The sequence below is a fragment of the Lepisosteus platostomus genome, chromosome 20 (genome assembly GCF_059453375.1).
Source record: "Lepisosteus platostomus isolate fLepPlt1 chromosome 20, fLepPlt1.hap1, whole genome shotgun sequence".
NCBI classification, from domain to species: Eukaryota; Metazoa; Chordata; class Actinopteri; order Semionotiformes; family Lepisosteidae; genus Lepisosteus; species Lepisosteus platostomus.
Genome location: NC_142630.1, coordinates 13672129 through 13688120, shown reverse-complemented (window position 1 = coordinate 13688120; position 15992 = coordinate 13672129). Strand labels below are relative to the sequence as shown.

The window sequence follows — 15992 nt, the reverse complement described above, 5'->3', positions numbered from 1 at the left end:
GGCAGAGCAGGAAAAAAAATATACGGCGGAACAACTCACACAGGTACATTTTCATACTGTACACCGGTGTTCAGTATACGGGGTCGCGGCGAGCCCAGAAACCCGGCTGACAATGAACTCCCGGCAGGATGATAACCGGGCGGTCCAGTCCATTGTGAAAACCCACACTCGTGCATTCACACCAAGTCGTTGTTATTCCTCTCTTCCTTTTCTCCACCTCCTTTTCTGCTGCAGAGATTTGTGTAATATTTATCCATTTTAAGAACTAGCAGAGGCGTACGGGTGGCACAGCTGAACTGAGTACCAAATTGCCTGCAACGCAGCTATTACGCGCACCGGTAAAATAAATGAGGGACTAAATAGCATTAAAAAAGTACAGACTATTTTCATAAACCTATCTTTACAAAAAAAAAAACGTGGGGGCTCTTTTAAATAATACTAAACGTAACTCAACATAACTCTACTTAATATCAATATAGAAACACGAATTAATCACATTTAGTTTTTTAACATTTTTTAGCCGTTATTGATAGTGAACAGTAATGCTTACAGTTGTACCCCGCGTTATTTTTCGACGGAGCTGCAACTACAGAAAAGTGTAATACTAATAAACTTAGCAACAACTAAGGAAACTTTCCAGGACAAGGAAAAAAAAAACAACCTAACCCAAAACTACAGTTCCCATGATCCACCTGTCTCGCGTGAGGGCGAGCAGGTCACGTGACAATCACATGTCACTGCAGCTGGATCAGCAGGAGGAATCTGCCCCAGCAGCTACAATAAGGCGAGCGAGAGGAGATACCGGCTGGTGAGTGTGTCTGGTCAGTGAATGCCTTCGCTTACTAGCATTGTGTTTTCTTTCCAAACGTGCCTGTGAACTCACTGAATGTTACTGCGTTAAGGAATTTATTAGCTTCCGAGCGGCACGTAGGGAGTCACAAAAGGAATGATAAGGTCGGTATCGATGCTGGGCGATTTGTGCATACACACAAACCAAACCAAGCGTGCTAGTTTAAATGAGGTGTCTCCGAGCCTGGTCGTGGAGAGACAGTATTTCATTCTGACTCTCCTCTTAGCAAGCTAAATCAGCTGGTGTAGCTGATAAGCTTAACAGCGTCTCAGGTGCTGCTCCGACTCTGAAAACCGAAAGCACGCCGTCCTACCAACACCAGCATGCCCCCTGTCCGGCGTGAATGATTTCATTTACAGCGTGTGCATAGGTGAACTGAAATTCTAGTGAATATAGCACGTCAGACTGGTGTTTCCTTACCCGTATCTGAGGTTTGGAAAGCCGCGGTGATCAGTGAAAACATGAGGAATGTGGACACCGAGTCTCCCTCTGTCCTTTCCCTGAGGTCAATATGGTGACCCGTTGTGATTTAAGTTAGCATGTGCGAGGAAGGCAGGATTTATGCGAAAGGTGGGTTCAAGCCCTGCAGAGGTTCCTCACGTTTGCCCACTGACCCGTTTCAAAGTGAAACATGATTTGGATTTGAATTGCAGGAGATGGTTTCAGTCCCTCAAAGTTGTTTTTGAGGACTTGAAGTAATAATGGCATACAGAGAATTAACATAACAAAGCCTAATTTAGAGTACTCCACGGTGATTTTTATTTTTTAAAAGTGCACTACAAGTAAAGCTGATCTTGATCATGAAATTTTACGGTAGCAAAACTGAAATATTTTTTTTTTCCAGTAGTAAGCAATTATAGATCCTTTTACAGGCTTAGACCGCAGTACAGATTTTGAATCACAAGACCAAGAATATTACGACATGCAGTGACATGTACACTGGTCAGTACAGAAGATACTGTTATTTAGTTTTCCAAGGGAAATAGTGTTGTCTCCTAGATCGGAGACCTTATTTGTTGAGGAGCAGCTACTATATAATTTTGAAAACCCGTCGTTGCTTTAATGAAGTTCCTTTCTATTTCTGTGTCGCGTAAGCAATGCCTTGTTTCTTCCTCGGCTCTTGAGGAACAGAGATCTTCAGAGCGGTGTGAAAATTTAAACAGGAACAAAGTACGAGAGAAAGAGCCCATATAAGACCGGCAAGCAGCTGACGTCATGTCAGGAATTCTGGCTTGTTCCCCATCTAAAGCGGAATAATTCAGACGCGAGTGTGAAAATAAAATGACTATTATCCAAAAGCAGAGACGTGCAGAGTCCTTTTGGTGGGCAGTGGCTCAAAAGGAGAGAAGGTGCACTTTCCTGGGCAGGATTTTGTTACATACGAGTATCCTGGACACAGATCAGCGCCCGCTTGTGTTTCTGTGTTTTTTAATTTGAATGGAAGTTTGGATGCAACCTCAAAGGCGTTAATCATATTCCCAACCTTGGCAAAATAAATGGTTGTCCATAATTGCTGATTATGTTTGATTAACAGACAATATATTACACCCGCTCCACTGAATATATACTTTATTTTCCTGATATAACACAGCTTAACAAGAGGACAGAGCAAATGAAAGAATCGGCATCTAATTACATATTCATCAAAACTGAAGTCGTACAACAGTTACCGATGTAATCATTCTTGTGAGGCAAGACTCTTCTGTTATTGAGGCGCACATGGAATGTAGCCTAAGGAACTGGCTTTTTTGATGACCATTTTCCTGTCTGTACGCCGCTAGTTGTGACCCAGTTGTTGAAGCGATGTCCTCCCTAAATTCTCTCTCTTCTTTTTCTTTTTTTCTGGAGCCATGTTCTCCTGTTTCTGTGACTGAACCTTATATACTGTATACAACAAAGACTATGCATGTTAGCTGTTTATGTCCAATACAAAAAGACTGGCTTGTCTACTCAGTGAACTCAGTTTTCTTAAGGAAATCTCAAATCTAGCTAAGCAGCCACGCAGACAATAACGTGGCGAATTCTACGGTTTGCAAACGTAGAGTAGGTGAATGAAAATAGTATTTTTTAAACACAAAGTGCTCAATACGACACCCTTGGAGTGTTACTTTTGTACAGTCCTTCTGAAAATCTGTGTATCTTCTCACCATTCAAAAATGTTTAACACGATCTCCACAGGTGGAGTAGCCTTCATCGCTTCTCGCTGCTTTTTACAACCAACGGGAGGCGGGCACTGGTGCTCGGATGAGATCGATTAGGTCCGACATTTTATTTTCCTAATGGGAGATTCGTACTAAATACAGAGGCAGAATCGTCAAGTGGCAAAAACCAAACAAAATTAAATTGGTTGGACTTTTTTTCTACAAGCAAAAAGAGGCACTTGGGCCCATGAGGGCAAAGGGGCTTGAGCCAGTGTAGCCGCCCTGCTCTGCACATCCCTGTCCCAAAGGTTAGACCAGAAGTTTCAAGCTCAATTCTCGGAGGGCCTGAACGTCCTCTGAGTTTAATCCACCCGTGTGCTCGGTTACATAGTGGGTCTAATTGTTGAATTAGCCACAAAGATGGTCATATTTCTGTGCAGGCTCTGGGGTGATTGCTGGCAACTGTACCTCACCTGAAGCGGTAGTCCTGGGGAATCAGCTGAGGAAGACCTTAAGGAAAGTCATACGTGTCTGATTTAAAGAACGGCGTGGTTAATTGACTAATTGGCCACGCAGGTTGGTGGGGAGCCCAGAAGACAGCAGGCCCTGCGGACCCTGAAACAGACTGTGCTGGGGGAGTGATGCAGGGGGCAGCAGCCGACACCCCGAGAGGATCCCCAGCGCCCGGTGGCCCCCAGTGAGCTCTTCCCGAGGGGCCACGTCTCTGACTTGCCCACCCTTCGCCGCCTCTCTCCTGCACCCACGTCGCAGACCGTTCTGGGCTCCGCGGTCACCCCAGGGGCGAACCTCCTCTGTGCGCGGGGAGTGGAGGAGGAGGAGGAGGAGGAAGGGCGAGGCGCTGCGATGTCCCGGCCGGTCATGGCGATCAACAGCGAGGGCGCGGACTGGGGCTGGAGCGAAGACGCCGGGGAGAGGGCCAGGCTGCTGCAGAGTCCCAGCGTGGAGGCGGGGTCCCCGGCCCGCGAGCGGCAGGGGGGCACCTCCGCGGTGGGCGCCGTGTTCATCGTGGTCAACGCCGCCCTGGGTGCCGGCCTCCTCAACTTCCCGGCTGCTTTCAACACTGCCGGCGGAGTCACGTCCGGCATCGTGCTGCAGATGGTAAAGGCCTTGATCCCCGAGGGCTGGGGCTGTAGGGGAAGTCAGGAAGCCGGGCATGACAGAGGGAGCCAGGTGGCATCACGCTGCTTCCTCATTGCCGATGTAGCACAGCCTCTCGTCTGTAACTTTACACATCCCTGTTTTTCACAGAGACAGTCCCTAGCATTGTCATAAATTATGTAAGCCTGCCATAAACATAGGCTGGCAGGGGACTCAGCTGCTTGTTTGTGTTTTCTGATTCCCGGACTAGCGTGATGCTTCAAGGCAGTATTTTTTTTTAATGTTCTATAGCCGCCAATACAGCAGTAAAATTTTTTGTAGCCTCTTAATAGCCTCGGTTTACATCACTTTCCGTGTGTCCGTATTCATCCTGGTGAGGGCAGCAGAAAAATGCTGGTTTGGTTTGTGAGATACTCGTCTTGGTGGTCTGAAGGGTAGATGGAACCCGGGGGTTCTGAGGCTTATTGCGAAACGCTGGCACCTGATGCCCTGACCCTCACCTTCTCCTCCTGTGCTCCACTGCAGTGCATGCTGCTGTTCATCATCAGCGGGCTGGTGATCCTGGCCTACTGCTCCCAGGTCAGCAACGAGACCACCTACCAGGAGGTGGTCCGGGCGGTGTGTGGGCGTGTGCCAGGGGTGATATGCGAGGTGGCCATCGCCGTCTACACCTTCGGCACCTGCATCGCCTTCCTCATCATCATCGGGGACCAGCTGGACAAGTGTGAGTACCGCGCTGCCACTGCACCCTGACAGCTGCTCTGACAGCCCTCTGCACAGGGCGGAGATTTCGATCACATTTCAGCCTGACTGGAGGGTTGAGCAGTTTTTCAGTTGAACGGTGGTTTATCTCAGTGTGTCAGGTAATAGGTATAGGAAGTTTGTGCGTTGTGCAGAACGCAAGATCTCCAGAATACTTACTGTTGGAATCCCCATTGTATGGTCTGTCATGACTTTTGATTTATTTTTGCTTGCAGTCAGTGATGCAGGCAGCACTGCTAGTATGAGCACAGATAAAATCAATGGTACATTTAGATGTCTGTGTAGCTCATTGGAATACTGTGCCATGCATATAGCAACAAAAAGCATCTCTTTCTCCTTAGAATAAACCTTAAGAGCCTGTGTAGTTCATTAAACAGTCTCAATAATTCAAAAAAAATATTTTCTCTCTTTGGGCTTCATTGATTGTGAGGTTTCCTTTGTCGCACAAATTGCACTCTTGTGTTGCCCTGGAGCTTCCAGGGGCGGGGCTAATTGAGTTGTGCAGGATACCGAGTGACTCAGCTATTGATTTCATCAGCACCCTGCTCCCGTGCAGTCCTCTGCTCAGCGCAACAGGGAAGAGCTACAGTTCATGGCTGATAACCCCTGGCTTAGCAGGTGCCATGGGCAGAGAAGAAAATATATTTTTAACATGTTGCTGGTTTCCTGAATATCACCGCTGACTTTTATTAACTCCTACAAGGAATGTGTAGATGCACAGTACTCGTTCTCTCTCTCTTTTCCTTTTGGAACGTATTTTTCCATAAATAGAAATAAATATTCCGTCCTGACCCGCTCGTTTCTCCGTTTATTACATGTAATGTGTGGGCCATGTGGCCTGCAAGTGTGTTTCCAAGCAGGGAGAGACGCTCCTGAAAGTGGTGCTCTGAGGGAAGGGTGCTGGTTTTGATCTCCCTGACCTGTTTGCAGTGGTTGGAGCGATATCCCATGAGTCGGCGGGAGCGGTCAGCAGTGGCCCCTGGTACACTGACCGCAAGTTCACCATCGTCCTGACCTCCGTGCTGGTGATTCTGCCCCTCTCCATCCCCAAGGAGATCGGCTTCCAGAAGTATGCCAGGTACACGCAGGGCAAACCTGTTGTTAGCGCCCACGCCACGTGGAAAATTGAAGTGTTCATTAAGGTGAAGCTCAGCATCATAGCTTTGCCAGAGATGTGACTTTTTTTCATTTTTTTCCATCAAAAAGTGTCTTTTTATCCAGGCTTAGGAATTTATAAGCATGCATTCACTGGAGATTATCACTGATGCAAGCACCAGGGACACGCCTTGCCTGTCTGTGTCTTCTAATAGGGTTATAATAGCATCTGTAGTGTGATGAATGAAACTAGCTAGTGAATGGATGTCAAAATCCTCTCCCGTTTCACTTAGTCCTGTTTAAGAATATTACTTCCTAAAGGGTCCCCTTTGTCCATTGCAGCGCACTGAGTGTCATCGGTACCTGGTATGTCACCATTGTGGTCATCGTGAGGTATATCTGGCCTGACAGTGATGTCTCTCCAGGCTATATCCCCACAAGGTGAGCTCAGACCCTGCCTTGACCTATGGGATCTCTCACTATGGTTTGCCTTGAAGTTTTCCACAGAGCAAATCACATTGCAAAACAATGGAAGTGTAGTTCTCACTGTCTTTTTGTGCATTTATGGACACTTTTGAGAAATGCTCCTGAAGGCAGCTAATTGAAAGACCTTTAAAATTAATTTTTCTGCCAGCACTTAAGGTAATTAAGCCTTTCTGAGTGGAAAGAGTTTATACTGAAAGCACTCATGAGGCAGTAAAGGTTAATATCTCCCAGGGAGGAGCCTGACAGTCAGATCTCTGCTCATTCTGAGATATTTCACTGCTGGGAGCTGATGATTTAATTAAAGAAAGGGAAATGGCTGTTCATCTCCTCAAACTATGAAAGATGAAAGAAAGCAACCTGTCTGTATTAATTTTTCATTCTTCACAATTCTTTCACAACTGGTATGATTTTGGTTTTCTTTTCTGTGGCCAGCAATGATAAAAGTTTCAGCCTAAATCCTTCAGGATGATGTTATTTAAGAAACACCTTGTTCCATAGTGAAAATTGTTGTTGTTATTGTATCGATCACTGTTAGAACCAAGCACATATGAGGCACATGATGTGGACAGAACTTGACCTCACAGAGACTTAATTGAAACCCAAGAAAAAAGCTAAAAATGGAACAGCACACAGTAAGTTTAGAAACAGCACCAACTACATATTTCACTTTATTTCACATAACACATGTTTTGCTGCGGCAGCTGTATTCATAGGCTTGGCTGCGAGCAGTTCACATGGTTTACATACTGACAGGGTTGTTCAATTTTTTAGCTTCTTTTTATGATGGGACATTTCAAAAGGTTCCCTAGTAAAAATGTTAAAATACTAATAAACTACCTCATAAAATGTTTTCCACAGTTCTTTTGCTTGATTCCCCATTAAAGCCATAATAGAAGCAATTCCGTTATGTTCGGGTGTGGTTACATAATTGCATGTGAATGGGTTTTCTTTGCCCCTGATTGTGCTGCAAGTTATTTGCAATGCACAGCCTCCTCTCTTGGGGCCTGTAAGAGTGGCGCGTCATTGCCAGTGCTGACGTTGGAGCCACAATAAAACCCTGAAAGGCTTTCTGGGAATCCTCTTATCGAACGCAGCAACTCCAGTGAATTCTACTCCATACTCATCTCAGAGACTCAGTCTCGTTTCTCCCTCCCTTTCATTCGTGGTTTTTTTACATATCACAATCGCCCAGTCTAATGTTGACTAATGTATGTGTATGTGCATACAAAAACACACATATGCTCACACCAAGGGAATACAGGGTAATTGCTTTCAATTATTTTAAATTGGATCATTCAAAAGAGCCTTGCGTGGTGAATTCAGCTCCAAGCGAATTGTAAAACAGTCTGTGATCAGTGTGATATTTCCATGTGCCTGAGTTACTGGAGTACCGGCTACATCAGACTGGAACTCGACACAAACACAGGTATTAACAACTGTAGCCTTGGTCAAACGAGTTCATTGTATGACTTGTAGTTTTAAAGCACCTGCCGGGTTATTTTTGTCTGCTGTTTTTCTGTAGGCATCTCAAGTTGGCCTATTGCTGTTTAAGTAGGTGTCTGTGAAGTCACGCCATGCTCTGCCCACAGCGCAGATGGCATCTGTGCTTGGTCCTCATCAGCGATGGGCTTTTGCACCATCGCGTAAACTGGACCGTTAATTTATTAGTCCAACCAAACTATCTGATAACGCATTGTGTTCATTTCATTTTCTAGTCCTTCCTCGTGGACGGCAGTTTTCAATGCGATGCCAACTATATGTTTTGGATTCCAGGTATTCATCTTCAATTATTATCTTTCATTTTGTCAGATTTTTATGCAAAGTGGCTTGCAATTGGGTGCAATATATCTATATATGTATTTTTTTTGCTATTCAATTATACATTTTGCTAGAGCAACATGGATCAAGATTTGAGCACCTTGCTCAGGAGTACAGCAACAGGCAGTATCCCCAATGGTGATCTGAACCTCTAACCTTTACTCCAGCAGTCCAGAGCCCTGCCTATTACTGAACCTTGCCATCTTTGATATGACTCTTCCTGGTCATAATCCCCAGATAAAAGAGCAGGGATGATGGAGGATTTGCCTGGAGAGGGCGTGATGGAAGCATGCAGTGTATGAAATAGGTAAAAAGGGCCCAGTGACCTCCTCTCATTGTAACCTTCTGTTATGCTCTTACATGAGTGTGTGGAAGTCATGCGAGTGCTTCTTGGCCTCGGTTAGGGAACTGCTGGGTACTCCCTGAGCAGATCTTTGCAGATCTCTGGCGGTAATCGCCCTCTCCAGCTCAGACACCACAGGTAAGAGTTGCCCACACTCACACTTCACCTTACAGTTTTTGCGAGAAAAGCTGTTCCTGTATTTCTTAGCGTGGTCCCCAGTGGAGCCGCGTTCTGTCTTGCAGTGTCGCGTGGCGTGCCCGTGATCCAGGCAAACACAGAGGAAGAGGTCTCTGATGAAATTACAGAAGTGGAAGTTGGTTCACACGTAGGCTGACTTGCGGCATGCAGGTGGAAAAGCCTTCCGCTCGGGCCCAGATGTCGTAACGTTTGTTTCCCGCGCTCTCCTGATTTCAGTGCCACGTGAGCAGCGTGCCCGTGTTCAACAGCATGAGGAAGCCGGAGATAAAGCCCTGGGGTGCAGTGGTGACCGTCGGCATGATTATCTGTCTCTTCGTCTACACGGGCACAGGTAAGGCCTGTTTTCCGGCGATCCTCTGCCCTTTGAGCAGTTTTAGCTGTGAGAAGTTGTCTCAGCAGACCCAGCCTACATGAGCGGAGAGGCCTCAGGGGGGCGTCCTGACGACCGCAAGGACAGGCTTGGGGGGGAGAAGAAGAAGTGCCTGGTCGCTTGGTCGAGCTGGCCCGGCGCCTCGGCTCTCTCTGACTGCTCCCCTTCTTGCAGGCGTGTGTGGGTTCCTGTCATTCGGCTCCAGCGTGAGCCAGGATGTGCTGATGTCGTACCCTTCGGACGACATCGCCGTGGCCATCGCCCGGGCCTTCATCATCCTCTGCGTTGTCACCTCCTATCCCATCCTGCACTTCTGCGGCAGGTAGGATCTGATGTGTGTGTGTGTGCACGCGCGTGCGTGTCTGCCGGTATCTGCTGAGAACAGAGAGAAATCTGCGTGGAGGGGTGTGTGCGTGGGTGTGTCAGCTTACATGTCCTGATATGTGGTATTATTTAGTCTAGCGCAGTGGTTCCCAGCCCTGGAATTCGCAGTCGGTCACCCCTGTACCTGTTTCTCAGTTTCAGAGCTGCCCTCGTTCAGGTGTGATACCTGAAATATAATCAGTGCAGAAGGAAAAAAGTTCATTGATATAGTCTGATATAATTTCTGTTCACCAGGTGATCTGTTTAGTCAGAAATAGCAGCCAACCATTTAGGGGGTGTCTGCATGACTTTCTCTGTGCTGAAGTTGTGGGAAACAGTACTCCTGAAGTCTAAACAAGCAAGCAGGTGAATTAAGTCCCCTGTTTGCACTGGAGCTGTAGAGGTCAGCTGGAATAAAAAGCAGCCGAGAGTGTTTGTCCTGGCCAAGGGCTGCGAACTGTTGCTCTAAGCAGAGGATCCGCTAAAAAGTGTTTGTACTGAGCAGCAGCAAAAGAGAAAGTGCAGCCTATTCTTTTTTAATGTGATATTCTGTTCTTGCATGTGATAAAATGTGCACCCAGTTTGGAATTCCCCTGTGCTGCCCCTGTGCCGTGCTGAGCTTGTGGGTGTGCTGTGGACCCCGGCGAGAGACGCTTGTCTTTCCATGTGCACCTCGCAGGCTGGGAGAGCAGCGCGTCTGTCACTATCAGCAAGCCACAGGGGTGTGAATAATAATCCTTACAGTTATATAGCGCTCATCTGGACCCACCTGGATGATGCACCAGTACGCTCTTCACACATCTGCTCTAGGTGGGGGGGGGGGCAGAGTGATGAAGACAATTCATAAATGGGGATTATTAGGAGACCATGACTGGTAAAGGAAGGGGGAGATCTGGCCAGGATGCCAGGGTAACACCCCTACTCTTTCGAGAAACACCCTGGGATTGTTAATAACCACAGAGAGTCAGGCCTCGGTTTTACGTCTCGTCCGAAGGACGGCGCCTTTTTACAGTATGGTGTCCCCGTCACTATACTGGGGCATTAGGACCCACACAGACCGCAGGGAGAGCGCCCCCTGCTGGCCGGTCCTCACTGCCCTTTGCCCCGGCAGGGCGGTGCTGGAGGGGCTGTGGCTGCGGTTCCGCGGCGAGCCGGTGGAGGTGGACGTGACCCGGGAGCAGCGGCGCCGGCTGCTGCAGACGGTGGCGTGGTTCGGGCTGACGCTGGTGCTGGCGCTCTTCATCCCCGACATCGGCCGCGTCATCTCCATCATCGGGGGGCTCGCCGCCTGCTTCATCTTCGTCTTCCCAGGTGCCCGCTCTCGCTGCGCTCGTGTGGCGCTGGAGGCGCTCTGAACACGAACCCCCCCACTGCAGAGCTTTTAAAGGGCTCGAGTCTGGTCTGATGACTGCTATTCTAGTTATCCACCAGAAGGTGGCGCAAGAGATTGTCACTTTTTAACACTGCTGGTCAGTTAGGAAAAGGACATAACAGTGGACGCCGTTTTCTGGTGGAGAGTAGCTTCTCCAAGTCATTTTTGTATTTCCAGAAACGTGCATGTATTTATTGCACCTGAAAGGACGCGCCTCTTCATTTTACAACTCCAGCATGCGTGGAGATCTTTCATTGCGGAAGAAGTCCTCACGCAGTGTGGAGGCCGGGCAAAGACAGTCACAAAGTAATGATAAGAGTCATAGAGGTGCAGCTCACCCACACACGTTGCTTGGTCCTGTCAAGAAACAGGGCATGCTGGGATATCTGAAGTCTTGCACTGTGAGATCTATGTCCGTCTGCCTCTGCATACTTGCCACGAAAAACTGTTTTTTTAATGGGCTGGTATGCTTTAAAGAAAATACTGCACACGGTTTGGATAGTATCATTGGGACACCAGACAAATGATAGGAGAACAGCTTTACATGGCTGTTTTTAATAATTACTGTTTGCATCGCATTGTTTCTCACTCTAAAAGCACAGTGTGGGTGAAGACTAGTCCCACTTAACTTTCAAAGCACTGTATTTCAGCTCTGGGTTCAGCACAAACTAACACATTCTTTCAGATGGTCTGACAATCATTCTTAATTGCAATTAAAAAACAAGATGCTTGCAGGATATCTTGTTGTTTCCAGTTCTGCTGATGTACATGTGGTTGTCTCTCATTTCTCAGGGCTGTGTCTAATTCAGGCCAAGCTGTCAGAGATCCAGGAAGTCAAACCCTCAAGGTAGGCAAAATTCTTGTTGTTCCAATACGAGCCAATTCACTTACTTTCATTAATTATGGTGTTGAGAACCAGAAAGATGAGCATACAATCTGTCCCTAAGTAACATGAGGAGAAAATGTTTTTAGGTGAGCGAGATTGTCATTTCTGTCATGCACACTGCAAAGTAATGTTATGAATAATGATTTCAAACCTTTGAATGTGAAAGAGAAAGAAATACTGTTTCAGTGGTATGGGCTGGTGTACGCAGCTTGTCACTAGAGGGAGATGTGACCCCCAACTTTTATTCTCTTCTGTCAGCTGGTGGGCTCTGGTGTCCTATGGTGTCTTCATGGTCACCCTGGGGGCTTTCATCTTTGGCCAGACCACCACCAATGCCATCTACCACGACTTCGTCCAGCACAAAAGCCAGTAGACCTTCAGCCTTCAGCAGGAGGAAAGGCAGCTCTGCAGCGCCCCCCTGTGGTGCAAGAGGATGACCAGCTGCAAGCAAACCAAACTGACATCATCACACCTTATCCACAGGGCTGCACCAGGGAGTCTACCTCTGTACAGGACTCTCCCTAAGAGTGCATGTAAACTAGACTGTAGGTAATGCTCACCTGTGTGCAGCCTGGCATTTCTTCACACCAGGACTTCGGATAATGTGTCTGTTCTGCGCAGCTCATTTGTAGAAATGTAAAAATAACCTGCCAGTCAAGGGAGGTCCGTAAAGGTACCATGGAGGCAGCAATTATTAGCTGTTGGAAAACCATTAGGAGAACTGAGAATGTTTTCTCTTCTGCCCAAAGCAGTGTCAAACTGAAGGTGGAAGACACAATGTGCTAATTTGATGAGACTGAAATTTTTTATACAGCATTCAAAAGGGGGAAGACACAGCAAGCCCTAAATCATCTTTGCCTGACAAGACCAGGGCCTGTCCAGATTAAATTTCCTTATGTGCAGTTGGTTTGAACACAGTGATTAGCTGTTCGTATGATTTAGTCAAATCAGTCTGCTGTTGATACGTCTAATGAATTTGTGATAATCATAGGGTTGCAGAAGAATGCATGTTTCTCTATCACATTATATCCATTCCGGGAGTTTTAAAAAAAGAGAGAGCTTTTTCTATTAAATGCCCAACCTTTTTATTGTTCTTAAAGTAATGGTAATAGGTGTTAAGTGCTCTGATTCTGTACTATGCATTTTCCCTGCCTATGATAGATTGCAGACAAGGTGAGAACCGCAAAGGTCAGAGGTCGCACCATTGCATGCTGGTGATTCTAAATGTTCCATTTTGGAAGAGGTTCTCTGGCAATGTGGGGGCCAGACAGAGACCGTCACAAAGGAGTGATAAGGGTGGCAGACTTTGAATTCTGTGTGTGTGTGTATAGAATGATTTTCAAAACACTTGTGACATGTAAGGAAATTCGACAGAATTCTACATTTTAATCAAATCCTTTCAGAAACAGATGCTTTTTTAAAAATAATTAGGATACAGTTCATGTAAGTGTCTACTTCATTACAGTGTTCTGACTATGTTTCCTGAGATGTATACCAAGCATCAGACAGGAAGGGTGTGTGTTTTTATTCCAGTTCCTTTTATTCTTTCAACACACTAGATTAAATGTTTTTAAAATACCTCCATTATGTATTTAACACACTATATTGGCAACAATGGACTTGTCACCTGCATTTGAGATTATTATGGTCTCCATGGCATAGTGTTAAAATGAACTGATACTGAATAAGATGTAGCAATATTAGTTTTGGATACCCGTTTAAAGCAATTTTATAATGTGCATTGTACATTGTTTTTTTCTGTATTGTTGGACACTAGACGGAGCTAGTTTTATTTCGCACAAAAGAAACAACCAAATGTACTGTACGATGGATTGACTTTGTAGATATTGAAGAAGGTTATCTGTACTGAAAATGTATCTCATACCCTTATCTGACACATGCCCGTTGGCATTGCTTGCACGCTGCCTTCAAAGAGGTGGCTTCGCTTGCGAGGTGGAGGCCTGATTGAGCTCTTTAAACTCGGATGCTGGTTACATTCATGTTTAAAGAATACACCTTCTCTGTTTCCAGAGGAAAAGGACAAAAAGTTTATCCTTTTATAGAATCTGTATGTTCGAACTGGAGGTACACACCTCTTGCAAATAGAGTTTTTAAAGTCACGAGTTTTGACTTCATTTCAAGTGAGCCTCATCTTGCACTGTTACCCATGCAAACACTCAGCTTGCCCATTGCTTCCTGTATACCTTATGAAGGAGAGCAAACCCCATGCAGGGAGATGACTTTATTCAGAGCTGAGTAATATGCAGGATGTTATTTACAGTTTATTTTTTTCTAGGAGCACATTAATTTTCCTCCCTCCTGTAAAGGTATTACTCAAATTCCAAAGTTGTTTAATTGAAATCCATTGGAAGTGTACTGTTTTACAGATTGTTTTGATATGTTTTTAATTTTTCCATTTTTTACCTTTTAAATTTTCACACAATAAAGGGAATCATGCTGCTAAGGGATTGTCTGCACTAGCCTGTCGCAGTGTGTTGATTGCAGAATTACTGTGGCTGTCCTTATATTCCGTGTTCTGACTGGGTGGATTTTTAAAGTCATAGAGAAGTGGTGAAATATCTTCTTGCTGTATATATTAAAAAATGGTGTTCATTACTCATAAATGGTAAGTGGAAGTGATCTTTGTGCTGAATACAAAACTTTTATTGTAGCTTGAACAAGACTATAATAATGGCTGGGTTAGCAAAGTACAACTGGCAGGCAGGCTGACGTCTGTATTTCAGACATTAGTCAATTTTAAGTAATCTCTTCACAGGGGCTTTTAATTCTTTAAAAAATGGCTTACGGTATGTGTATTAATCAGTCCCTTTCCTATTATAAATTACACCCTGTAAGTGTAATCTTACTTAATGCTTTGTGGGAAGTTTAGGGAACTTTTTGCACGTTTTCAATGTTTGTGCAAAAAACATTGAAAGTGTTGTGCTTTCACCCTTTCACATTTCACGACAATGTATTTTCAGCTCGTGTTAAAAAATTAACTGGAATGCGATAATAGCTGTACCTTATCGAAGGGCTTTTCCATTAAGCCACATGGATAGAATTATAATGGAAGAAAAACATTTCCTTTATCAGCTTTATATCTCCCATAAGTACATTTGCATTTCCTGGCTCATATAAATTATGTAATGCACTGTGAGTTTTATAATGTTTTGTTTTTAATGTGTAAATCATACTTAGGAAGGGTAATAGTGTCATTCCTCTATGTATTTTCTCCATGTCCATCAGCTTGTGCCTGAACATGATCATAAGCATAACTTTAGTCTGAATAGCATGTTTTCCATGAGGTGTTTCAAATGACTTTATTTTAAGTTCATTCCAGCCATTATCCATAGCTGCTTCAGCTTATAGAGTGGAGTCCAGTTTGGTAGAGACAAGGTTGTAGGGTGGGTTCTCCATCTCCATATGTGCACACACAATTTAGAGACCCCTCTCTGCCTAGTCCGTGTCTTTTCACGGAAAGGTAACACACAGGTAAGGGAACATACAAAATCCATACAGAAAGCTCACCACATCAGAATCAGTCCCGAGACCCAGGAGTTGCGAGTTACAAACTGTTTCTCAGGAAATCAAAACTCACAGAGACACACAGAGATGTTACATTAGGATTTTCTTTCCAGCTTCTGTTTTTTTTTTTTCCCACAGCACTATTATTTTAAAAGTTTATTGAAATCATGGGGGGAGTCAGTCTGATGAAGGCATTGCCCAGGTGCAAGGTTCTCCTTGCAAGAAAGGACAAAAAACACGTGCACATAGCCTTCTGCACTTGATGCACCCTCTGGCTACCTGGAAACTTCTGTTGTTTTTTTAAGGTGCAAACCCAGCAAGCCTGGCACTCTGTCTGGAAGGTCAGGAGAGGCAACAGAGGAGACCAATGTGACTCCTGTCTGGGACGTCCCTCCATTTCCAAGAAAGCCCCCTATCTTGTGCAAACATTCAGTCTATATGTTCTTAGCAGCCTGACTCTGCCTCAGACAGAACACCCTATCATTAAGAAACAATTAGTGCAGACTTTAATCTCCAAAAAAGGACATTTGAGATTTTTTGTAATAATTGTATAAATCTCTGCCTTATGTCACTGAGTGTTCTATTACTACCTGTAGATGACAATATTAAAGTAGAGTCACCTTGCTTCTAGGCACTTAGAGAACTCGGTGTAATTAATTCTTTA

The 15992-nt window shown here is 45.3% G+C and overlaps 1 protein-coding gene across 2 annotated transcripts; it reads left to right on the top strand.

Moving 5' to 3' along the window:
• Positions 1–705: 705 nt before the first annotated feature.
• Positions 706–14427, top strand: slc38a7 (solute carrier family 38 member 7). 2 transcript variants are annotated; one of them, XM_088613899.1, is made up of 11 exons: positions 706–808; positions 3568–4110; positions 4636–4834; positions 5803–5950; positions 6310–6408; positions 8169–8226; positions 9029–9143; positions 9357–9504; positions 10657–10856; positions 11710–11764; positions 12062–14427. In XM_088613899.1, the coding sequence occupies exons 2-11, from the start codon at positions 3856–3858 to the stop codon at positions 12174–12176; spliced, it is 1392 nt and encodes a 463-aa protein (XP_088470025.1). In that variant the 5' UTR covers positions 706–808; positions 3568–3855; the 3' UTR covers positions 12177–14427. The 2 variants fall into 2 exon arrangements, with proteins under 2 accessions (XP_088470025.1, XP_088470026.1); XM_088613900.1 differs by having other exon boundaries at positions 732–821.
• Positions 14428–15992: the final 1565 nt, after the last annotated feature.